Below are 25849 nucleotides of genomic sequence, written 5' to 3'. Positions count from 1 at the left end.
TTGCTGCTTCTGTCAACAGGTGGCAAGAGAAAGCACGTAAGTCCCTGGAATGACCTGTGATAACCTTAGAGATGGACGCAGCCACGTTCCAGGAGAAACGTTAGCACGTCTTATCCCACATGCGTCTGAGGGACCTGAATTGAAGTGGGTTAATGGACTTGTATATCTGTAGGCTCCCTGGACAAAAGGCTTTCTCCTGAGATGAATGTAACGTCTATGTACAGCCTAAGAGCTTTCTGTGTTGCTGGTAACCCCTAAGACTGGGCTGGGTTCCCTGAAAGTTCCCCAACAAACAGTTTTTAAAGCAAAAGGGTGTTTGGGATTTTTTGTTGAAAATATTCAGCATTATTGACTTTTGGGAGGGGTGGGGTGGGGTGTTGTTTAAGAAAGGCACATGGTACATTCCTTTTCTTTTTGGTAGGGAAAAATAACCAGCACTTTAACCAGCCCAGCTTAAAACTATTACCCTGCTGCATGTGGTTATAGTGAGGGATGCAGACTGAGTTCTCAGTTTCTTCCCTTGTCCCAATCTGCCATTTCCTCCTTCTCTCATCCTGCTAGTAGTTGAAGGAGCCTTTAACTGCCTCTTTCTCAGGCACTGACTGTTTCTGCCCTAAGTAGCCAAAAGGGCCTTGTCCTATTTCCTCCTTTATTCTGAGACATCCTGAAAATAGGGCAACTCTGGCCTCTGCCAGATGCACTGCAGCCGACCCATGCCACTGTCTTGAACTTTGCCACCCTTTCCAGCGCTTATCCCGAGACAGATCAAAAACACCCAGCAACAGCCAGTGTCTGGGTAAGGTCTCTAGGCAGGCTGGCAGGATTGCCAGACCCAGTGAGCCATAGGACCCCCTGCAGGCCTCTCCTGCAGAGGTTCGTAGTGACAAAGTCTGTGCATGTAGCACAAGCACTGCTGATTGCTGTAACCGTGCCCCCCACCCCAATTACTCATTAATCTGCCTTTAAATGCTTTTATCTTTGACATAGGCAGACAAGGTTACTTGGGTGAATTTGATATCTTTTATTAGACCAACCCAAATAGTTATCTTTGACATGCATTTCTCTAGGCATTTTATCTTACCTGATAAAAACAGCAAATGCCAGGGTTGTATCTTTGCAGTTTGGCCTTTATCACTTCCATAGCTTGATCTGATATATGATTTTTTTCAACGTGTCTGTTTTTGCAGAATATCTGGAAGAACATGGCTGTCCTACTCTTTAGTTTAACATTTCATGAATGTAATTCCAAGACAGAGAATCTGCCTATACCAGTTGCTGCTCTATTCAAAGGTAAGCACTACATGCAGAGGAAAGATTGGTTCCTACCCCCGGCACAAACAACCAGATACCCATTCACAGCTGATCCATGTGTAAGCAGCCTTTGGTATGAGTCCAAAACTGGGCTTGAACTTGCATTTTCAGAATTATAGCAATATGCCTTAGTGGCTTGGCCACTGACTTCCCTTTTTCTTATTCTGCACCATGTCATTATATCTATGTTCCAAGTGACCCAAAGCACCAGGCCTTAAAAATAGTTAATTAAAGAAAAAATCAATGCTAGATTAGAAGACAAAAAGGTTACCAGTAAGTTATTTGCAAAAGAGAGAGATTAAGGATAACCTTTTCCAAAGCATCTAACACACTTATGAATTGAAGCCCCACTCACTTGTAGAGAGATCTGATCTCTTAAGACATTTTCAAACATGGGCTTTGAGCATGAGAGTGAGAGTTATTGTATTTTCTGCATTTGCATGAGCACAACATCCATTTAGTCCAGGACTCGTAGGGGCATAGAGCTTTAAGAATTGCTGCTGAGAAGCGCTGTGTGAGTTCAGTGGCAGGACAGCTGAATACCCATCAGGGCTTCAGCAATTTAGCCTGAATTCACTCTGAGAAGGGCTGGATTACCAGCTCTCAGACTATAGTCTACATCCCAGGGTATGTCAGTGGTGTAAAGCACCACTACATTTGGTGCTCAACCACCAGCCCATGGAGCTGTCATCTGGCCTGTGAGGCTCCCCACAGTTTGGGAATTTAGTGGTAATTACCTTGGCTTCTAGAGCTATGGCAATTAATGCTGCTGCTGCTTCCATCCTCTGCCGAATTTCCAGACCTGTGAGGAGCCTTGTGGGCCAGATGATACTGGTCTGTGTACCAGAGCAGTCCAGTGCATAGGGTCACTCCGTGGCCAGATCCAGCATGGAGGTCCAGGCCTGTGTGCTGAATTGCACTCACAGATTGGCCCTGCACTGGCTCAGACCTGCAGACTGGTGCCATGCCACTCATTGGGCCTGTGGGGCTGGAAGGTTGAGCACCACTGGGGTGAGGGATTCATGTGTGTGGACTGGAGCTGGGTCCGGGAGATGCTGGTTAAGAGCTTGAATTATTGCCCCAGTGAAGGCAAATCACTTAAGCAGTTTTTGACATGGTTAAGGATGAAAGAAGATGCAAAAAATTATATTGGGGAAGACATGGTAATGAGGAGAAAATCTTGCCTTGCCTCTGGTTAGTGCTTAGCCAGCCCGATCTATATAAGATATCAGGTGCATGTTATGGGGGAACTGAACTAGCTTGTATCAGAAGTCACATGTCCTAAAACCATTAAATAACATTCTTTTTTATCTTTTTCTCTTCTTATCTTTCAGACATTATCAAAGAGGAGGCCTTGACAATGGGATACGATGTTAATAAATTCTTAGACTCCTCATCAGCTCGTGCATTTAGGTACACAGCTTTTGTTCCTCAGGGGAACTCTTGTAAAAAGAAAATATGACTCTTCAAATCATTTTGAAACAGGCTATTTTTAAATATTGAAGTCTGTTCTCGTGGTCGTAGTAATGGTAGGGATCTCCTGGGTCTGGTCCAGTCCCCTGGTACAGCAAGCAACCATATCATGTGTTTCCATTCAGTTTGGTCTTCCCTATTTATCCACCTTACATGCGAGTGGTAGGGAAGCCATGTATACTTCTGTGCACCACACTTCTTTGCTAATTTTAGTGACCTGGCATTTTCTAAAAGGCATTGCCATTTTATATGAAGCAAGTTAGTGACACAGAGACTGGATGGTAGCTGGCACTGCACAGAGAGCCTTTAGGTAGGAACTGCATTGGCACTGATGATGACTGTTTGTCGCCCCAAGGACACAGTTCTACTGTCCACATAGTTTAGTGGCTCATACCAGGTGGTGCTTATACATGCTGCAAGGGTTTCATCTCCATCTGTGACTAGGATATAATTAGTCAAACCAAGACCATCTCAAAAGTTGGCTTAGACAGAAAGGCAGCTTTTCAGCACCTCAGTAGTTAATCTACTACATCCCAGTATTGACGCAGTTTACCAGAACTGCTCGGGACTGATTAAAGCATTAAGAGACTGCACAATGGATAGGATGTTTGAGTTGAATAGGAAGTGAATGATTAATTATCCTTCTTGTTTGCAAATTTGTAACACTGGCAACCATCATGATTGCTGCAACTTTTTATCCCTAGTTCCTATGCAGGAAATGCACTACAAGAAGGCCAAGCTGCTGCTCCCCTCTCTTCCTATCAGAAAGTTTGGGAAACCTTTGCCAACCAGACAGCATTGGAAAGAGATTCTTTTCTGAGTGATGTTTTCCCAAGTGGTTTCCTCTGGGGCGTGTCGACAGGTGCCTTTAACATTGAAGGAGGCTGGGCAGAGGATGGAAAAGGAGAGAGCATCTGGGACCAGTTTGGGCACCAAGGTCATGCCTACATGAATCAAACGGCAGATGTGGCCTGTGACAGCTATCACAAAACTAACTATGATGTTTACCTGCTCAGAGGTTTTCAGTCAAAGCTGTACAAGTTTTCTATATCCTGGTCCCGAATTTTTCCTTCTGGCATTAAATCAAGCTTGAACCCTCGAGGCGTGGACTACTACAACAAGCTAATAAACAGCTTACAGGACTCCAACATTGAGCCCATGATCACCTTGTTCCACTGGGACCTCCCACAGGCCCTGCAGGATCTCGGTGGATGGCAAAATGATAGCATTGTAGATGCTTTTGCAGCTTATGCCGATTTCTGCTTCGCTACCTTTGGGGATCGGGTTAAGTTGTGGATTACCTTCCATGAGCCCTGGGTCATTAGCTACGCAGGCTATGGCACTGGAAAGCACCCCCCAGGAATCGCTAATCCAGGAGTTGCATCCTATAAGGTAACCGCATTTGTAACCTGCACTGTTGTAGCCATTTCAGTTTAGCCTTTCCTTCTGGTTGTGTTGATCCTGTGACCTTTATCACTGGCAAACCTCAAATGATTTATAAGGCCACTATATGCTCATTTAGAACGCTTAACATGGCTAATTAACAAGAATTAGGCTTTGCCAGAGACAACTGAAGCTAAATTGTAGTAAAACAAAAGGAGACTGGTAATATTTGTATTGCTGTCTTGAACATCTCCTTGTTGCTTGTGATGTCACTAATAATCTTAAACTAAGCTCTGCAAAGGAGCCCGAGGGAGCTGAGCAACAAACTCCCTTACCTTCCTTTGAAAAACACAGCCTCTTGCAAGCCCTTCAGAATGGGTACTTCATCTCTCCCAATTTTCATACAACACCTGCCACAAATGGGCACTGACTCTGGGCCAGCTTATCCCCATGCACATGTTAATAGTGAAAGTTTGGAAGTTCAAATACACACCTGCAAACTCAGCTGGTTGTCTGAACGACCTGAATCTCTCTGCCAAACCTGGCCCCAGAGGCTCTCAAGGTTTCTAGTGCTCCTACCATGCAGTCAGACTACTCAGCCTGGGATATATTGGGCATAACAGCTTCTTTTCTCGAGTCTGGGCACTCCCACTTAGGGACGTGCAAAGGTAAAAGGGAAGAACGCATTCTCTTTTGTTCTGTTTGCTTTTTATTCCAAAAGGATTTACAGATACATTTAAAACAAAGTTTTCACACCTGCTTGTCTAAAGCTATTCTCTGAATAGCTCAGTTTTGGAGGCACTAATCTCTCATTGGCCAAGAGGATTTATATTCCTGATGTCCAAAACATTTGACCTATACAGAGCGGGGAAAACACTCCACTCAGCCGAACTGAAGCTGTATCTGGGTGGGTTGTGGCAGCTTTATAACCATTTGTCACTATGCAGTTGTCAGATTGAACATTTTCAAACCTCAAATTTGGATCAGAGTCTGGGGCCATGGTAGCAGAAGATATTTCTTTCCTTGTATGATTCAAATTGATAGATCAGCCATCCTTTAAACTGGATTGTGTTGGGGATTCTCTGTGGGGTTTATGTGGTGGCGGGTGTTGCAGAAATGTGTAGTTTTTACAGAGGTGGAATATTTATGCAGTAATTCTTAGGCTGGGAACTTGAGTGTGATGTAGTATGACACACTTTGTCTTTTTTTTCCCCCCGAGGTGGCTCATACAATTCTCAAGGCTCATGCCAAGGCCTGGCGCTTATATGATGACAAGTATCGCTCTCAACAGCATGGCAAGGTGGGACTTGTCCTAAACTCGGATTGGGCTGAACCCAGGTCCCCCACCAGTTTGGATGATGTGAAGGCAGCTGAACGCTACATGCACTTCATGCTGGGCTGGTTTGCTCACCCTATATTTGTAAATGGTGATTACCCAGATATCCTGAAGTCCCAGATCCAGCAGACAAATCAACATTGCTCTAGCCCAGTTGCCCACCTCCCTTCATTTACCGAGGAAGAGAAGTTGTTGGTGAAAGGGACTGCAGACTTCTTTGGCCTTTCCCATTACACTTCCCAACTGGTCAGCGCTGGGGCTAATGACACTTGCAGTCCAGCCTATGAGAACTTTGGGAACTTTTCCCAACACATTGATCCTGCTTGGCCACAGACAGTGTCCTCCTGGATCCGAGTGGTCCCTTGGGGATTGAGGAGGCTGCTGAACTTTGTTTCTCAGGAGTACACAGGGACAAAGGTCCCAATTTACATAGCAGGGAGTGGCATGCCCACAGGAGCAGGAGGGGATGCTGTTAATGACACGGAGAGAATGGATTACTTCCGTCTGTACATCAATGAGGCTCTGAAAGGTAAGGAGTGTTAGTCTGCTGATTTGATTGCCAGCAGCATTCTGGTTTCTCCAATCTGTTTACCTGGGAAACATCCCCTGTTCTGTAGCAATATTAAACCTACATCTTCAAACTGCAGCTATTCTCATATGATCCCATGTTCTTGAAGGGGTGTTTTCCAGGCACCTGCTTAGCAGAAAAAATAAACATTATCCCTACACAGTGGAAGAAGCAAATGGGGAAGCCTCTCCTACAAAGTCCTGCTAAGATCAAGCGGGGTTTAGTGGGTAGGTGCCCACTTGCATGGATTTAATTGCAAGGTTATGGCCATAATGTGGAACATAAGTGTGACTGTAGGGGGGCACAACTCTGCACCGCCACTACTGCCCCTGCTGCTGCTGGGCATTGGGTCCGGCAGGACTCCAGCCCCACTGTTGGCGCAGAAATTGTGCTGCTGCCACCACCCCCATTGCTGCCAGGTCCTTGTTGTGGCCAGGCTGCAGCCCCATGCCCTGTGCACCCCCCCTCCCCGATACCGCCCTGACGTGTCGCCTCTGGTGCAGAAGACTGGAGCATCCCAGTCAAACATACAAAAACCTCATTTACAGAACTAGGGATCGAAGAGTTATTTTAACATAAGACGCCTACTTGATGGCAGCCCTTAGCACTGCAGCTTGGAGATTTGAGAGAGTGGGTGAAATGGATATATAAATTTAAATAATAATCTTATTTTATCTTCAAGAAGAGAAGACTTAAGGGAAATACATTTGCAACACTAATGCAGTTCCTTTTCCTTGGGCAAGTGCATCTCCAAAAAAGTAAATCAAACAAAATATGTTTTTAATTTAATTTTCTTAATCCCAAATAACATGCTCTGAAAGATGCCTTTGCCACTGCCTCTTTCTTCGTGATTGTTTTGGGGGACTGAAGACCAGCTAGCAAGAGCACAGCGACTCTTAAAGTGTGTGAGGCAGTATTTTGGAGTTGAATTAACATTCTCTCCCGAAATAGCTCCAGTGGCAGCAAAGGGAATAGCTCATTTGTATAAGCAATTAAATATCTATTGCTCCACAGTGATGGACTCTATAAACTAATGGTAACAGCTCTTGCCTGCAATGCATGATACTTGGGGTCTCAAGTCTTTGCTCTAAATCAGATGGAGCAGGGATTATGCCTAGGGGTATTTCTAGCACTAGAAACCTTTCTGAGAGAGGGAGCTGCAGGTGTTGGAGCCTGCAGTCACTCCCTCTCCTCTGCTCCCTGTGTCTTCCCCAGAGGGGAGTGATTCTGGTCTGGGGAAGACCGTGGGGAGCAGGAGAGCAGCTGCTGCTCCAATCTCCCAAAGGAGGAGCTGCAGAGCAATGTTCCTGGTGTGTTCCCCAGACTAGTGTGCCCCTGGTCTGTGAGGCTCATGGAAAGCCATCTCTAGCAGTCCTGGAAGGGGTTGAGCAGCTGTTCAGAGCACCTTCTGCAGATCAGGGTCCCCTGGTTTGGGAAGGATACAGGCGAAGCTACAGCTGGGCTCTGCCTATGCCCTGCAGGGGCAATGGAACAGGAGCAACCCAACTCGTCTGCTATCAGGAGGATCTGAGCTGGAGGGAAATATCCCAAACCTTCCCCAGACTGGATCCCCTGGTCTGAGGAAGGCACAGGGAAAGCTGCTGCTTGACTTTCATGATCTGGAGGAGTCAAGTGTGCAGGTGTTCACTGTAGCAAGAGACTTGCAGGGAGGTCTGGAAGTTTTCCAGATGTCAACCTGGAAGATCTTTGTCCTGAATGGGACACAGTCTTTCCAGGAGAAACTGAATGAATGACCATATACTGGCGACTTCTACTGGGAGACCCACAATCCTCTCAGAAGAAACGTAATGGCTGCATGTGGCTTGAGTCGCCCATATCACAAGCCAGTGCTCTGACCACCAGCCTTATGTTGAGAATGAATGGCAAGGTCTGTGTCTTTCTCAGTTGGACTGCAAGGTTCACCTTGGCAAATTTCCTTGACACTGTCTTTACTGAAACTGAAACATTTCTGCAAAACATTTGACTTTTCACACATGCACACACACGCACACGATTTTTGACCGAATAATGTCCCACTGAAAACTTTCTGATCTGCTCGAATCGATGCTCAGATACTGGAGGTGGTTTTTTTCCTTGGCTTCACAATGCATTGTCAGGTGTTTCACAGTTACCCTTGTTGTGTAATATTATCTGTTGTACCGAACATAGTTCAAAGTCTAACGTAATTCTCTACTCTGCTTTAACAGCTGTAAAGCTTGATGCAGTGGATGTTCGGTCATATGTTGTCCGATCCCTGATTGATGGCTTTGAAGGCCCAGTGGGTTACAGTCAAAGGTTTGGGCTTCATCATGTGGAATTTGGAGATGGCAACAGACAAAGGACTCCAAAGAAGTCGGCTTACTACTTCTCTAATATTATTGAAAAGAATGGTTTCCCCAGCAAAGTCTTGCACAGATCCTTTAAGCCAGTGACATTTGACATGGCCCTGCCAACGAGGTTACTTGGTTTACCAGCATCTGAAGTTCCCTCGAAGGCAAAAGTTGTTTGGGAAAAATTCTCACCCCAAACAAAGTTTGAAAGGGATATGTACTTTTATGGAAACTTCCCAGGTGATTTTGTGTGGGGAGTGTCAACTTCGGCCTACCAGATTGAAGGAGGCTGGGATGCAGATGGCAAAGGGCCCAGCATTTGGGATAATTTCACCCACATCCCAGGGAACATAAAAAATAGTGATACTGGAGATATTGCATGCGATAGCTACCACAAGGTAGATGAAGATCTTTATATGCTCAGAGCATTAGGGGTAAAGAGCTATCGCTTCTCACTATCTTGGCCTCGAATATTTCCTACCGGAAGAAATGATTCCATAAATAGTCATGGGGTTGACTATTACAACCGGCTAATTGATGGTTTGACTGCAAATAATATCACACCAATGGTCACACTATACCACTGGGATCTGCCTCAAGCTCTCCAGGACATTGGTGGCTGGGAGAATGAGTCACTGATAGATTTATTTAATAGCTTTGCAGACTTCTGTTTCCAGACTTTTGGGGATAGGGTGAAATTTTGGATGACTCTAAACGAGCCCTTCGTCTCTGCCTGGATAGCATATGGTTTAGGAGAGTTTCCACCAAATGTAAAGAATGATCCTGGTTATGCTCCCTATAAGATTGCTCACACATTACTGAAAGCTCATGCCAGAGTCTACCATACGTATGACCGCAAATACAGAGCAAGTCAGAGAGGGGTTATTTCGCTGAGCCTTAATGCTGACTGGGTTGAGCCAAAGACCTTAGATGACCCTAGAGACACTGAAGCTGCAGATCGGTCCCTGCAGTTTATGTTAGGATGGTTTGCCCACCCAATTTTCAAAAATGGTGACTATCCAGAGGCCATGAAATGGACCGTGGGAAACAGGAGCGAGCTACAAAACCTGCCTTCATCCCGCTTGCCAGCTTTCACAGCACAGGAGCGAGAGTACATCAGGGGCACAGCAGACGTCTTCTGCATCAATGCTTACACCTCCAGTATTGTAAAGCATAAGACCCCCAGGCTGAAACCGTTCTCTTACGAGGATGACCAAGAGCTATCATCAGAAGTCGATTCATCCTGGCCGACCTCAGCTGTTGCTAATATGAGGCCTGTAGCCTGGGGTCTCAGGAGGCTGCTGAACTGGATCAAAGAGGAGTACGACAACCCTCCAATTTATATAACTGAGAATGGGGTAGGAATAAAGGCCACGCCTGATGTTGATGACACCAACAGGATATTTTACTATAAAACCTATATCGACGAAGCTCTGAAAGGTATGTAAGTGGCTTGTAGTGTTTGCACAACGATATGTGTCCCCCTCACAGATTCCAGACTTTTTTTCTTTTTCCCAGTGAGTCGTATCCGGTACGAGGCGGGTAACACTGTGGAAATATTAAGTATACTTCAAAACTTGGCTTTGTCCAGTTTCCCCTACACTCTTCTTCCCTTGGCCCTTGCTGGGAGTCAGCCCCACCTGGCTGGGGGGCTGCTGGCTGGGTCAGCACCTCCTGACTGATGGTGGGTCAATGTTAGGAAGCTCACGCTGCGGCGGTCCCTTCTGTGGCCATGACCTCGAGAAGAGGATGCCAGCTGGGGAGTCTCGTGGTTTGGGGAAAATCTCCAAGGGGCAAACCAGTGGCAAGGTCAGGCTTTCACCTTTCCTAATCTTGCATTAGGGTGTCCCCAGGAAATGAGGGCATGGAGGAAAAGCCCAGCATCCCAATACGGTTTAGCCCTTGAACAGGTCCTTTAAGGGACTGTAGCAGCTGAGCATTGTTTCGGAGCAGCTTGGCTGTGAAGCCTGGATCTTCTGTGCCCAGACCTCGGTGAGGGCAGGGAGAGAACGAACACCAGTGATTTGCAGCGGTATCTCCTCTCGAAATTACACGCTAAGCCACAAAGTGTGGCTGAATTTCCCCCAGAGAGATTTCACATCTGAGGCTTTAATCCCTAAGCTAGAACAACTAGAAAAGACAGTTTTGCAAAATACCCTCTTCATTGTCCTCTGATACCTACAGTCTGTAGGTTACAGTAATGCTGACGATGTCCTCTACACATCAGCCCACCAAGAGGAGACAGGATGTTTTTTTAGTGCTGATGGGTACGAGAAGTTCATTTTGCTTGAGAACAAGGATTTTAGTCCCACCTCCCTGAAGAAGTATGATTTGTTCTGGTGGCTGTTTGAGCCTGTATCCTTCGCTGCTCATTTATAATTTAGTGTGTGATATTGAGCTCGTGTTGTTCCAGTACGCAGGCTGTCCTAGCAACTCTCAAAAATGTTTTTAGCTTCCAGACTGGATGGTGTTAATCTTCGAGGCTACATCGCTTGGTCTCTCATGGACAGTTTTGAATGGGTGAACGGGTACGATCCACGGTTTGGATTGCATCAGGTGGATTTTAAAAATCCCAGCAGGCCGAGAACCCCCAAGCGCTCTGCCCTATACTATGCTGAAGTCATTCGCAACAACGGGATCCCGCTGCCAAAAGAGGATGAGTTTGTATATGGGGAGTTTCCAAAGAACTTTTCATGGAGCGTAGCAAGTGCAGCGTATCAGGTTAGCAAACCTTAGTATGATCCCGGGATCGTGCAAGCAGTTGTTGATTATGCATGTAAAACCACAGCTCTTGTAAGACCGGGGGGCTTATGTTGGCTACTAACAGACTGGGCAGCACAGGTGTTTTAAGAATAAAGTGTGTTCTAAGTTGGTCTGTCTTGCAAAATTCAGCGTTACTATTGTATTATTATTATTTTTTAATATATCCATATAGATAGAAGGGGCCTGGAGAGAAGATGGGAAAGGACTCAGCATTTGGGACCAATTTGCTCACACTCCCCTGAAAATTAGCAATGATGAAACTGCAGACATTGCCTGCGACAGCTACCACAAAATTGAGGAGGACTTGGCTAGTCTGAAAGGCCTCAAAGTGACTCACTATCGCTTTTCCATCTCCTGGTCCCGTGTTCTCCCTGATGGAACTACTAAACTTATAAATGAAGTTGGATTAAACTACTATGAGAGGCTTATTGATGCTCTTCTTGCTGCTGACATAAAGCCTCAGGTAATAACGAGCCTGGGAAAGGGAATCCAACAAAACGATGCTAAAAGAAATGTTGACACCAGGGACTAAATTCTTCATTCTTGGACTGTCCTGGTCAGAAATACTGATCTTAAGAGCTGCTGACTACCCCTTGGTCTTATGCATGTTTGGGAGAGTTGAGCTGGTGGTTATAGGATTGGGTCCATGTATGTGAACAGCAGAACCAAAGTTATTGAGGTGGTTTGGTTTTTTTTCTGTTACAATCATATAAAAATAGAAAAATCTTAGCTTAGACCATTATAGGGATTGTATTTAAATGGGTGAGGAGAAACTAGTTGGGACTTTCACCTGCCATCTTCCTGGCATGAGGATGACAAGAGATGCCAGTACCCAGGGAATATGGGCATGCTTTAGATTTTGTCCCCTCTTCCCCACCCCCTTATTTTATGCAGTTCTGCTTCCCCTGTTTTCAGCTTTTCTACTTCTGGCCTGTCTCACTGACAGTTCCCGAATTGTTGGGATCACAATGCTTGCCTTCATGGGACTGTTTGTAACCTTGGTTAAGTTGTGGGGGTCAAATCCAGACGTGGTATTAATAGGTGCAGCTTCAGAGCTGTATTTTTACTATTGCCTGACACGCACTGCAGGAAAGATGGTTTTATTTTGTGACTGCTGTAGCCAGTTACACGCAGTGCTGGCTGCAGAAGACGCTTGTCGTGAAAAGTCAGTGAACATAAATACCCTTTAGCAAGGGATAGTCCTGCGATATTAAGACAGGGCTTGTAGCTGCAAGTAACATCCTTCCATTTATTTATACTTCTATAAAGGATTGAATTAGCAAGTAGCTGACTGTGTAATGGTCTCTTTTCATAGGTAACTATTTACCACTGGGACCTCCCCCAGGCCCTGCAGAACATTGGAGGGTGGGAGAACGAAACTATAGTCCAGAGATTTAAAGAGTATGCTGAAGTCCTTTTCCAGAGGCTGGGAGATAAGGTGAAATTCTGGATAACCCTCAATGAACCCTACATCATTGCAAACCTTGGCTATGGCTACGGCACATCAGCTCCAGGTAAGGCCATCGCACTCAAGTAACGTTCTCATGTGTAAGGGGTGCTCTGCAAAAGCAAGACACTTGGCCAGACCGTCAGCTTCAGTTAAAGGCTGGCCTGGAAGTTAAGGTACTTGACTACGGCCACGTGTCCTGTGTTCAGTTCCTCCATTTGTCACCGATTTTGTCCCTCAGCTTGGGCAAGTCACTTCAGCTCTGCCCCTTGGTCCTACGCTGTGAAACACGGGGGTAGTTTAGATGGCAGGTCTTCAGAGCACTTTGAGCGTGGGTCAGAGGAAGGTATCGTGGCGGTGCATTGCCAGTGGGCAGTCTGCTACGAATGCAGAGAACACCTGAAGCTCTCGTAACTGCGGGGCTTTGCAAGCTGTTACTTGCCTTTGCAAAGCAGCTTTTAGAGCAGGCTGGTTAACGCGAGGTGCTCGGGCTCCGCAGTGATGAGAGCCCGATGCAGAACCGAGAAGGCTCAGTCTCGCCTGCAAGGAGGTGAAACGCCTGCAAGGGGCTGAGCAATCTGCCACCCTCACTCATTGCCCCTTGAAATCCTTCCCTCCGGGAAGCAAACAATGTAGCTTCTCCATGGTTGGATCCCTGTGAAGGGAGGAGTTTTTCCTCTAGTGCTGTCTCTCTGGCTGTCCAGCCGTTCAGGTTAGCCCTGAGGATGCCAAAGGCAACAGCATTTATTTGCAGGCAACTCCTGCTTGCTTTGTTTGTCACCCTCCTGAAACACAGGCTAGGCTGTGGACGCTGCAGTTTGATCCACCTCTGCTATTACTGTCTCTTCAGGGATCTCTTTCAGGCCAGGTCGAGCCCCGTACATAGTAGGGCACAACTTGTTAAAGGCCCATGCTGAAGTCTGGCACCTGTACAACACAACCTACCGTCCTAAACAACGAGGATTAATCTCCATTACCATCAACTCTGACTGGGCAGAACCAAGGAACCCCGACAAGCAGGAGGATATTGATGCTGCCAGGCGATATGTGCAGGTATGTAATCGCACAGCTGTGGGAATTGGGGCCTACCCCTTTGGGGATACAGAGATGCCCAGAGTGAGATCGCTGCCTTCCTGGAGGGGATCACCAAGATAGGGCTGAGCCGGGCTTGACAGCGAGGTTCTTGATCTCTTTGCACAAACCAGCGGGCTTGATTGTGTAGAATGGCCTCAAGTCTTGCCTCCTCCAAGGGAAGCCAACCTCTCCTGAATAACGCCCTGTAGCTGACCCTGTATAGCAGGCAGCAGAGATTAGACCCCCTTGTAAAGCAGCACCCCTTACTGCGTTTTGCTGAATAACGTGCAGCATTTCCTGGCCTTGCTGAGTGCACTCATGTTCAGTTCCACTACCATAAGCGGTGCGGCATGTCCCCGACCCTGGGCTGTGCAGATCGATCAAGTTAATGCCCTTTCAGAGCACTCTGCTGCAGATGCACGTCACCCCTGCTCTTGTCCTCTTGGTCTAGTTTTATGGTGGCTGGTTCGCTCACCCCATTTTCAAAAATGGTGACTACAACGAAGTTATGAAGAGGAGGATATGGGAGCGCAGCCTGGCCCAAGGGCTCAACGAGTCTCGGTAAGAGCCTAGCAGCACTTGGCCTCGTGTCTTGACGCCTGCTTGCAAGATTCAGCGTGCAGGCGCTCTACTTGTTCTGTTTGTTTTGCAGACTGGGGCTAGGTGGGTGAGAGGGGTGGGATCCTTATGCTCAAGCTGGTACATTAGCAGATGCAAGTGATCCTGAGCTCGATTGTAAACCGGTGCCTCCCCTGGGTACTTACAGGAAGTAAATAATGGCCTAGGGATGTCCTGTTAGCTGGCTTTGTTCTGTGGGGATGGGATCTCACTGTGTTGCCAAGCCAACAAAGATGAGAATTGCCATGTGCCTGTTCAATCTGTTCCCCAGCAGCAGCTCAAAATCTCAATTCCAGGAAAGATGCTTTCATGTGTTTTGCTATAAGAGGGGTTAGGAAAGCCTTTGGCTTCAGCAGGGCGATCTTGGGGTCAGGCCCTCCCTCCCTTGCACCACCGCAACAATGGGGTTTGTTCCAACCTTTGAACACCAGAGAAACCCGTGAGAAGAGTCCCCTTTCCATCCACACACAAGATGATGTCCCCATGGACACGGCTTGTTTAGTGCATTGTCTCTCTTCTGATTTTCAGGCTAGGGAAACATTTCTTGTTCCTTAGGGTGAGATGCTTGTGAAGAAGTGAGCTTGCTGTAGAGATCTTCATCCTAGGGCTGCTCAGTCCCCTGGCAAGCTCTTCATTGCAGGGAGCTTCCTGTTGAGACGAGTTCTGTCCATGTTTCTCACAAACCAAATGAATTGTATAAATCGCTTACTTCAAAAGCTGCTTTGGGGCAATGACAAGGGCTGCATAGAGCTGGATGCTCTGCACCAGAGGACCTAATGCTCCTCCAGAGATGCCTTGAATGTTGCTTTCAACAGCTGTTAGAGAGGATGCACTGAACCGATCAGCCGTGAAAACAGGAAGTGTAGCAAATCACAAAACCCAGACACCAGCCCCAGCAATTGCTGAACTCCAGAGCTGCAGAGGAGCATTTTCTGTGGGAATCTGGTATTGAAGGGCCCCCATGCTCTGGGAGCGGAGCAGTCCGGTAGTTGCAGCAGGTCGAACTTCATGGGTTGTGTTCTGAAGTCAGAAAGAAACATGGCAGGAGGTAGCAGCTGGTTGTCAAAAGTCTTTCATTAGCTGCATTTTCCCATTAACTTGCTGTGCTTGTGGGCAAGTCCTTTACCATCCCAGGCATTGGTATCCAGTTAATGAAATGCATATTTTAATACCCATCAGAAGACTTAAGGCTTAGTAAACTGATGTGTAAGAACCTTTTGCTCCACAGACAGCTGTGCACATTCAATGAATAATTACTAACACTATCTAATAAGCTTGTAGGTCTGTAGGAGAGGGGTGGGTGTTTGTGTGACAACTATCCCAATATCCTTTATGGTCAACTTAATCTTTTAAACGTGATGTGAAAGAACTGTTTCTCTCATCTTCCTCCTTTAATGCAGACTCCCAGAATTTACTGAGAGTGAAAAACAGAGAATTAAGGGCACATTTGACTACTTTGGATTCAATCATTACACAACCATCCTGGCATCTAACCTGAACTATGCTGCTGGTATCTCCTCCTATGACTCTGATAGGTAAGACATAAGCGTGAAGTTGCAGCTAAATGAAACACACTCTTCAAGCTGGTGCCAGTTTAGTTGCTGTCAAATAACAAAAGCAATTCTCCAAGCCTGGCCTTTTGGATAGAGATTCAGTCTCCCAGAACTTTGACTATTCAGCATTTGAGAAATAAATGATACTTGCTTGCTCTGGCTCCACAGACCTAGTTATCTGCTACAGATCATGTGTATTGCTCTGACATTTTTTAGCACACACAGTTAAGAACACAGCTACTAATAAAGGAAAGTATATTAGCTCTTGATACAAGTGTGACTAGACAGACTGTCTCGATGATCTTCATATCCTCTGGCAATCTAGATTTGGAGATGTGAGATTACACTTGTGGTTGCCTTAAGCAAGTCGGTGCCCACATTCCATTATTACACACACTATAAAGAAATGTGGGTTTAATCATTTAAGTGCTGAGCTTACATAGACAAAGCTTTCTTATTTTAATATTCATTTGGCCTAGTTTCAGTAGCTAAACAGCCTGCGCTTGCTAATCATTTTTAGATGGAAGCAGAAGGGCTCGTAATTCTTCTCTTCATTTGGTCCCACGTAAGCAACTGTTTTCTGCAGTTGCACAGACAACGGACATATCCAGTTCCTTTATCTTTACTCGGAGCCCGGTGGAAATTTTCTTGTGTGAATATGCAGTTGCCCTGGTCCATTTTTTTTTATCTTGTCTCTAGCCACAGGCTTTACAACCCCTAAGACCGTGAGCTATATTCTGCATTGCAGGTGTGCCAGGGCACAGAGTCGGTGGCAGTGCTGGGGGGACACGCACTGCAGTCCTGAGGCTGTTATTCTGTGGGGTTTGGGGTGTTACTTAGTAAGGGGGCTCAAGTTGCAATACCAGGGACAGGCTTCAGACCCCCCTCCCCCAAAGGTCAGAGGCATGCTCAAGGCATGACCTGCTAAACCTCAAAACACAAAATGAGTGTAAAGCTTTGCAGAGCTATTAAACTCTGCAGTGTCAAAGCATTTGCAAGGAAACCCAGGGGCTCTACAACTTGCTCTCTCCGTGTCATGCCCCCTTCCCTTAACCAGTGCCCTGGTGCTCAGGTCCAATCTGACTTGTGCTCCAGCTCAGGGCAGAGAGACCCCCCCCCCCAATGCTGTCTCACTGCCTCAGGGGTCTCCCTTTCACCTGGGAGTGAAATCAGTTCAGTTCAATGTATTCATTATCCTTCATCTGAAAGCCAGTGATGTCCTTTACAAGTATGTCATCTTACACTTTGAACTATAGTAGCTCTTTAAAAAAGGAAGGGTTTGGCTGTATGGGACTCTGACCTCTTCATGGAGTTTCTGGTGTCTTTTCGTTTGTGAACGCGAGTAACTTTTGAAGTACAATTCATTCTTGAGCAAAGCTCTAGGAGAAGTTTGATCCTGGTCTCACTCAAATTCTCATCCCCAGGGGCGTGGCTTCCGTAACAGACCGCAGCTGGCTGGGCTCTGGCTCCTTCTGGTTAAAGGTGACCCCGTTTGGCTTCAGAAAGATCCTGAGGTGGATAAAGGAGGAATACAACAACCCTCCGATTTACGTGACTGAGAATGGCATTTCTGAACGTGGCTACACGGGCCTCAATGACACTTGGCGAATGCACTACTACAAGAATTACATTAACGAAGCGCTAAAAGGTAGCTCTCTTCCAGAGTGCTTAAAAACTGGTTAGCCGGACCCTTGGAGAGCTTGGCTGCTTCTGAACAGGATAATGCTTTTACATCCTTTTAGTGTAAAACTAACAATCTGATGATTGTTCTAAGTGTGAGCAATGTGGCCATAAGCAAGGTGTTGGGGCTTATCTTGCAGAAGCTGCCCATCTTCACCCAGTGTCCCACCTGAAGACAATTATGCAAAGTTCTAGCTTCCAATAAACCAGACTCATTGGTCTGTATACCTTACTAATGTCAAACAGTTGTACTTGCTCCTTTATATGGATTGCATCATGCCCTCTAGCTGCCTCGCAGGCACTGACAGCCTTGTCCAGATGCCCGTCCGAGGGGCAGGAAGACAGAGCACCAGCCATCCCATCTGTGTCCACTGATTCTGGGGTGTGCAGACCCTTTCGTGGCCTTCACTGAAGACTCCCATCTGCTCTACCAGCTGGCCCTTGCATTCACATTTTTATTTGCAAAGTACAAGTTACCTCTGCGGTGTTTAACTACACAGGCCACACAATGCCTGAAAATTCAGATTTTTTTTCCCTGAAGGCTGTTTCTAGGCTGTCTCTGTAAAATGCGTTGTTTGCCCCTAAGGAAGAGTGAGGTACTATCCTAAGCTATGCCTGTGGCCACTGACAAGTTAAAATGACTACTGTGGACCATAGTCAGCTGTTCAAAATATAATCGGTTGTCTCCTCTCGCAGAGAGATGACAGCATCTGTTGAAGCACTGTTGCATGTTTAAAAGCTCTTTTGACTGTCTTAAGAGCCTTTTTTCTTTTTAAGTAAAAGCTTAAAGGAACAGAAGATAGTAAGTGCTAAAAGTGTAGCAGGCTCTCAGTCGGCCCAGTTCAGTCCTCCAAGTTACAGCAAAGACAGACTTGTGTGGCTGAATTAAGGAGTTTGCTCACCTGATCCCAGCTGCTTCTGAATTAGGATTCAGGACTGGATGAGGCATAAAACATGGAAGGGAGGTTTAAAATGCTCATTCTAATTGTATCAGCACCTTGCACACCACTTAGAAGACAGTCCTCTGTACTGCATATATTGATAACTAGCAAGATAAACCTAGTAGATAACAGGCATTTCCATGTTCAAAACCTGTGGGGCTAACTCCCTCTTTCCATTTGGCACATTGCAACAGCTGTTGTACTGGATGGCGTTGATCTGCGAGGGTACACAGCCTGGTCTCTGATGGACAACTTTGAATGGGCAACAGGCTTTGCTGAAAGGTTTGGTTTGTATTACACCAACTACACGGACCCTGCTCTGCCTCGCATTCCAAAGGAATCTGCCAGTTATTACTCATCCATCATACAATGCAATGGATTCCCAGACCCAGCAACTGGACCACATCCATGTCTTCGACCCCAGCCTGAAGGTAAGTCATTAACTAAAAGTAAAATAGAGATTTCAATCAAGTGGCTTCTGCAGGCAACTTCCATGCTTTATTTGAATGGAGAGGAAGGAACTTAAGTGTTCTAACATTTAGGTTCTGCTTTTGCTCCGTTTCCAAACTACTCTGAGAGCTACACTTGTGTAGTTTGATTTCCTGTCTGCATGTACTAGGAAGAGTAGCAGTAGGGTACAAGGCTTTAATTTTTGTGTTTGGAGAATTCCTAGACTTTTTTTTAATCGTGGGTGATGGGTGATTATTTTTTGAGCAAACTTGTTTTATATCCATCTCCCCAGAGGGTGGGTTCCTTTATGGGAGAATTACTGCAAGAATTAAAATGACTTAAGAGCTTGTGGCACACCCTTCTTTACACTACATTTAAATTTCAGCATTAAAAGTGCAGCAGGGGCCTGACTACAGCTGTATGTGAAGTTTCAATTCCAGCCAAGTGACCACATGTTGCAAGGCAGATGCTAACAATCCTCAGAGCCCACTGTAAGCTTAATGTACACAAGGTAGTTTGAGAGCAATGCTCATGCTGATGTATTCACTTCTTGTGCTCCTAGGTACTGAGACACCAACTGCTACTACACCTACCATAATGGGGCCTGTGCCAAATGCAACCATAAAGAAAGTACAATTTTTGGGATTAGAGTTATCTTTGTCGAATGCGGAAATAGCGCTGTATGTACTCTTTGTTCTCTCCCTGGCTGCTCTGTTAACATTTGCTCTCTTCTCCTATAAATACAGGAGACTATCCAAAAGAATCCACAAACCACCACACCTAGAGCTAGATAGATTGTAAGTTTTTGAAGTCTGAGTAGCATGGCAGCTCAGTCAGATTTGGGTCCTGTGTTAAAGGTTTTTTTATCTGTTGCCCCCAGCTAAGCACACCACTGAACACTAACCGATTAACACTCAGTTTCAAATGTCTGCGCTTTGTTTTATATAGATGTAAATAGCTAAGCCCTTTGCTGTCTTCAGTCTCTGTCTGAGGGAGGGCTGAGATGTATTAGATGACTGGCCTATACAATCATTCCTTTAAGATGACAATTAACCTGAAAACTTGTGTTGCCTCCAGCTGTATCAGATCACTGCATTTTACAAGAGTGGCTTTCCCCTGTTTCTTGCTCTCCCCTCCCCCACAAATTGTTTGCATGTTACATCCTGCTTTTGAGAGGGAGCTTAATTGTACTTCTAGTGTTTGGTAATATTTAAATAATAGGTTACCAACCAGAGGCACAGGACACCTGCTCCCAAGGCGTCAAGACTGCTGGAAGAAACTGACCAAAACACTGATCTCGCTCTTCCTGCCAACATCAGATGGACTTTATAATCGCATTTGATTTATACAAGTGTGTAGTAAGAGAAAACTGGAAACCTACAACAAATTGCAATGAACTTAACTCCCCCCACCACCAGCACCCAAGTCTTTCCAAGAAAGCTGCATCATACTGCATTCTTCCTACGGAGACCAATGGGAATGACAGTATCTTTAAAAACTCCATAATGACTACAAGATGATCTGCTCTCATGCTAATTGTTTGTCTAATAGTAATAGCCAACCCCCCAGGGTACTAGGCATTGTACAAATTACCCTGAGAGCTTAAAACATGGGCAGCTTGTAATTGCACTTATTTAGAAGCCAGTAAAATTCTCTTGTATCAAACAAGGTACATCTGTTTTGTACTAATGCTGGTCTAGATGGTTCCTATTAGATGCACATCCTTTGCCAACATGAACTTACATGAAGTGCAGTTCAAGTCTGATGATTCAAGAATCCCATCTTACTGCCTCTCCTCTCTTACATTTACAACTAGAGATGTCAGTGTGTTAATCCTCACTGCTTTGCATTGGCCAATGTGTCCATTAGCAGTCTAAAGTTAGTTTATTTCCAAAAGGTAAGTTATTGGGGTTACCCATACATACGAGCAGTGCCAGTTTAAAATAAATTGTGATGTTAAATACCTTACCTCTGGCACCTTTCAGTTTCACCCCGCCATACACTTGCACTCAAAATGTGGTTTGAATAGAAAGCAGCGCACCTTAGATTGCTAACATAAGCATAATATATGCTGCAAGCCAGCGCTGTAGCAGTGGGGAGGCATTCTTGTGCTGCCTTTAATCTAGCTATTAAGCCTAACAGGTAAAAATACAGAGAGGTAGCTAGTCATGTTAGCCTGAAGCCAGGGCAGGGCAGTACCTTAAAGACTAACTTAGTCAGAGACAGTCAACTTCAGATGCCATGATGATGCATGTGAAGGTAAGAACAGTATGGTAGCAATCTATAGCCATCACAGAGGGCTGAACTACAAAGACACTCTTGCATGAATTCAATATTTGCTCGCGTTCATTTGCTCACTAGTGTGCTGCAGGGGCACCGATACTGCACCATACCTACAGATGGTAGGAAAGCTGCTCTGGGAGATGTGGACTTAAACTGTAAGGAAAACACAGTCTCTAGAAGGTTCCACTGTAGGGATGCTCACTAGTGTGCTGCAGGGGCACCGATACTGCACCATACCTACAGATGGTAGGAAAGCTGCTCTGGGAGATGTGGACTTAAACTGTAAGGAAAACGCAGTCTCTAGAAGGTTCCACTGCAGGGAAAACAGTATATTTATCAGCGTCTGGAGACAGGAAGGACCGATCTTCCCCTTTTGAGCTAGGTGTGGCAACTTTCAGAATCCAAACCCTGCACATTTCATGACATATTAAACTATGCTTTACTTGCAGATGCTACAAGTAAAAAAGTTAGTCCTGAAATACTACCAAGTTGGAGCAGCTGCCATCTGCATATATAACCATCCACCCTACACAAGAGCTAAAGGGTTAAGTTTAGTTTTACAACACAAATGAACAAAGAGAAAGTGAAATATTTAGCGCAGCTGAAAAGGAACAGCATCTGTAAGGTCTCCATGAGAAACGTTAGAGTCGGGTTTTTTTGAAAAACATTTTATTGAGTGCTTGAGAATTAAAAACTACAAGGTTGTGCTTGCAGTTGCAGAAGCAAGAAAGTTAAACATAAATTAGTTAATCTGATTTGCTAATAATGCTTCTGATGCGCTCAATTTACTCACTCATTCATTGACCTATCAAGAACTTTATATTAATGTCTGGGCTTTAGATTTATATAGCAGAATATTCATAGATAAAAGTGCCTTCAGATGACTGTAGGGCTAATAATTATGGAATACTGAAAGCTGATGGAAATTCTCAATTCTCTGAACCTGTAGCAACTGTTACCATATGCAATATTGTAGCAGACAGCTACACCTCTTGATTTTTGATTTAGGCAACTTCATGCCCCATGGCAGGAATAGAAGTAGTGTGGCTGAGTCAGTTTAAGATATAAGCCTTATGTCTCCAGCAGAAATTTTAGTTTGCTTAAATCAAATAAGGAAAAAACAAAACAAACCCAATGATTATTGCACCATTACTCAAAACTACATTTGCTGGGTTGAATTTCCATTCCAAGTATTGTTTTCATCTTCTCCATCATCTTGAGTCCTCAATCTATATATTTTGCCTTCTTTTTTAAAGTCCTCCCCACGCTTTTCCAGCACTCGTTTTCTAACTGCTTGCCTAGATAGAAAAGGAAATACAAGTTACGAACAATTTCCTTAGCAGTAACTGCATTTACTCTCTGTCAAACATGTCTCCCACCAAAAATGGCTTGCAACGCTTTGTCCCAATCACAGCAATCTAGTGCTTTCCTATGAAAAACGGCTCAATTGTGCTAAAAAAAACAAACGAAAACCAAAAACCACGATTTAAGGAGTCACGCAGAGCCTACATCTGTAACAGATGCCATCCAGTGGAAGTGAGGGCTTCCATAGGAGCAAAACCACCACCCAGCCATAAAAAGCAAATCTAATCTGGAGCTGGAGTTCTCCCTGACTCTGTCCAGATACTCAAGACTGCCTGCTCTCTTCTTCCTGGAGCTCCAGAACAAATTAGAATTCAATTGTATGGTACAAGTAACATTCCTGTATAATCACAGCTTGAGAAGATTTGACAAGATGACTGGAAAAATGGAGGAGAAAAAAAGCATGCCTTTATCAGCAACTGGTTACTCTGAGAAAGGTTGTGGGGGTCCTACTGCTAATCCTTCCAGCTCTTTTTTTCTTTACACACCACTCAGAGAAGATCTGTTTCTCCAGAGCTGACTAAGAAACAAACATAACAGTTCTTAGCTACTAATGCAAGAATAATTGCAGCACAGCACCAAAGCTCAAGGCATCAAGAACCTGTATGATGGCTGGGCTACAGTAATAAAATCCCCTCCCAGTCTGACAACTGTGTTATCTCCCAGCAGACACCTGTTTCATATAGTTCATTTCTTCCTGAAAAGCACGTCGACCTCCGAAGTAGTGGATCAAATGAAACTCATCCAGGCATACCTATGAGTAGCTCAGTCATGAACAGCACAGTACTATTCCCCTTTTACAGCAGGGGCCCAGAAGCACAATGGTGCACCAGACTTGCCCAACAGCAGGACGGCACTGACTGAGCCAAAAAACAAACACAAATCTCCAAGTTTTAGTCCAGTGCCCTATCTCTGACACCATCCTTGTGATATCATAGAAGGACTGTGGGCCAACAGTTCACTGGACCAGATGAGGGCACTTTTAAAAGCAATTTTAGCTGGTGCCATTAGCAATAGAACAACCTAGTCAGGTGCAGTTACCTGCTTGGCTCCATACTGCTGGATGTTGAAGGATTTGAATGTTCTTGCTGATGTGCTGTTCTCACTGTAGATTGTGAGGGGGGAGGACTGGTGAATATGAAGTTGCTAATAAGCCTCCAGACAGCAATGAGTGGATAAAGTATTGTGCCCAGGAATTTCCAAAAGTCTCCACCCGAGGCCTGTACCACTGATGTTGCTGGTCTTCCAGCCTATTCATGAACAAAGAACAGAAAATTAATACAGTGCAGAGCTGCAGATTTGCAAAGGATATTTTATGAACTGCCGGGTTAGATTCGTTGATTCAGCCGAATCCAAATCTGAAGATTCGATGCCAATTCAGAGAATCAGCGATTCATAGACACAGCTTTAAAAGTTTAATCTACATACCTTGAGAGAGCAGGCAGAGTTCGTGATCACTGTGATGCTGGGGTGCATGGAGTGTCCCACAGGAGCGCAGGGGGACCCACTTCCGGGTCTGCCAGGGAATGTGCTGGGGGCCCCCGTATCCGCCCAACATGGCAATTGGCCACAGGGAGGGGAGGGAAGGTGGTGGTACAGGACGGGACCTGTAAGTGGACCGGAAGTGCTTCTGGTCCACTTCTGGGTCTGCTGCCGAGCGCACTGGGGAGACCCCTGTGCTTCTGTGGGACACTCCATATGCCCCAGCATCACAGTGTTCACGAGCCCCTGCTACCTAGAGGTATGTAGAAAAAACATTTAAAGCTGTGCCCACGTCCAAATCTCCAAATCTTTCTGAATCGATTTGGAGGGTTCCAATTCGATGTGGGCAGATTAAAGGGTCCTCTGATTCGATTCGGTTTTTGGAGATTTGCCCACCGAAACGGGCCGAATCTCCACCGAATCGAATCAGGCACCGAAGCTTTGCACAGCCCTACTGTTCAGTACTTATGTGCAAACAGCCAAAATAGCCAATCCCACCGTTATGAAATAGGTGCTAGATGTGAATTCTGGGTGCTGACTACGCAAGCAGGCTCATCTTTGAGCCAAACACTTTATTTTGCAATTTTGCAACTCGCTTCTGATTAGGGATGACTAAGTTGTCCCAAACTGTTATTCAACTCTTTCTGCTCCCAGACCCATTCCTCTGGGTGAGCCCTATCAGATCTACTGGGGACTGAAGCCATCTTAAAATAGGATTGTCCAAGAATGAACCATGGGGCAAAGCAGAAAAGCAGGCTGCTCTTTGGGGCTCATTTGCCAGAAGAGGCAGTAAAGAGCTCATATTTCTCCCCTTGTGTCATTGCCAATGCTGGGAAGTGTTCTTCATTCCTTTCCTTTAGTACAGATCAAAATGGTATGCAATTCTGCTAGTATCTAAGAGCGAGTCTATCTGAGATTTAACCGAGAGCTTCAGGAACATTTAACATTTCCCTTTTTCAAACAAATTGTCATTTCTACATGAAAAAGTTGAGGGCACAAGTCTAAATTCTGCACAAATTCATAGCACTTTGACTCCTGAACTCCCAAACATATTCTTAAGTTTGGTAAAAATTCAGCCTCTCCCCAAACAAAAGGGCACACATGCCTACAAAAAGTGAAAGTATCTATACAACTTTATCTCCGGTATTTAAATGCATCTGTACTTAGCAATAAAATTGGAAAATCCTTCTTTATTAGACTAAAACCTTAACAAGAAGAGTTTTAAAGAATTACTGGCAGAAATACTCCACAACTACAGATTACACTAATTAAAATTACTTTGTCTACCACTTATAATGAAAGATACAAGGTTAAATATCTATGCTGTGTGAACTGAAAAATATAAATACTTGCCGGCAACAATACTACTGAAGCACTTGGTGCAAGCTCTAGCTCTGATAATTTCTTTCCATAATCTTCTTTGGTAAACTCCCTTCTGGGAAACATTGTGGCCAAGGAAAAGTTGCCATAAGTGTTGCCAACTGTCTGTGAGAATGGAACAATTCAGTTAGGGTGGGATATAAATCTAAAAATAAATATAAACCTATCCAAAAGAGCTCAGAGCAGTTTACAACAGCCAACCCACCCAGAGAGGCTTCCCCACATACTACCCCAAAGCCTGAGAGCTCCAGCTCTTCCTCCCCACAGCAAATGCCTCCCTGCTCAGACCGCCTCACAAGTAAACCCTCCTGCTGATCCCAATGATGTCCCAACTGCCACTGGCATTCAGATACAAGAAACCTCTTTGCACCTTGCAACATATTTACACTGGTAATAACTTATTTTCAGAAAAGGA

At 45.2% G+C, this 25849-nt stretch overlaps 2 protein-coding genes across 2 annotated transcripts in view; one reads left to right on the top strand and one right to left on the bottom strand.

Annotated features, from left to right (window-relative positions):
* Positions 1 to 1193: 1193 nt before the first annotated feature.
* Positions 1194 to 20251, top strand: LCT (lactase). The gene is made up of 14 exons (XM_025197570.1): positions 1194 to 1290; positions 2646 to 2724; positions 3489 to 4176; positions 5387 to 6032; positions 8279 to 9841; positions 10854 to 11122; positions 11337 to 11627; positions 12480 to 12678; positions 13462 to 13664; positions 14137 to 14246; positions 15704 to 15838; positions 17281 to 17504; positions 18672 to 18908; positions 19490 to 20251. The coding sequence occupies exons 1-14, from the start codon at positions 1203 to 1205 to the stop codon at positions 19726 to 19728; spliced, it is 4971 nt and encodes a 1656-aa protein (XP_025053355.1). The 5' UTR covers positions 1194 to 1202; the 3' UTR covers positions 19729 to 20251.
* Positions 20252 to 21868: 1617 nt separating this feature from the next.
* Positions 21869 to 25849, bottom strand: part of UBXN4 (UBX domain protein 4) — a 30166-nt gene continuing 26185 nt past the window's right edge. The window contains exons 12-14 of the mRNA XM_006018400.2: positions 25408 to 25539; positions 23614 to 23822; positions 21869 to 22508 (exon numbers count right to left, since the gene is read on the bottom strand). Of these exons, the coding sequence (XP_006018462.1) occupies positions 22370 to 22508; positions 23614 to 23822; positions 25408 to 25539 (480 nt within the window). The 3' untranslated portion in view covers positions 21869 to 22369. The remainder of the gene's footprint in view (positions 22509 to 23613; positions 23823 to 25407; positions 25540 to 25849) is intronic.

Source organism: Alligator sinensis, unplaced genomic scaffold (genome assembly GCF_000455745.1).
Source record: "Alligator sinensis unplaced genomic scaffold, ASM45574v1 scaffold277_1, whole genome shotgun sequence".
Taxonomy (NCBI): Eukaryota; Metazoa; Chordata; order Crocodylia; family Alligatoridae; genus Alligator; species Alligator sinensis.
This window is presented reverse-complemented; position numbering and strand designations above follow the sequence as displayed.

What these genes read in the sequence shown, in the direction of transcription:
- LCT (XM_025197570.1), top strand. Translation starts at nt 1,203, where the DNA reads ATGGCTGTCCTACTCTTTAGTTTAACATTTCATGAATGTAATTCCAAG. An exon ending in AGTTGCTGCTCTATTCAAAG is followed by an intron (nt 1,291 to 2,645) that starts GTAAGCACTACA and finishes CTTATCTTTCAG; the next exon opens with ACATTATCAAAGAGGAGGCC. An exon ending in CTGCCAGGCGATATGTGCAG is followed by an intron (nt 13,665 to 14,136) that starts GTATGTAATCGC and finishes CTCTTGGTCTAG; the next exon opens with TTTTATGGTGGCTGGTTCGC.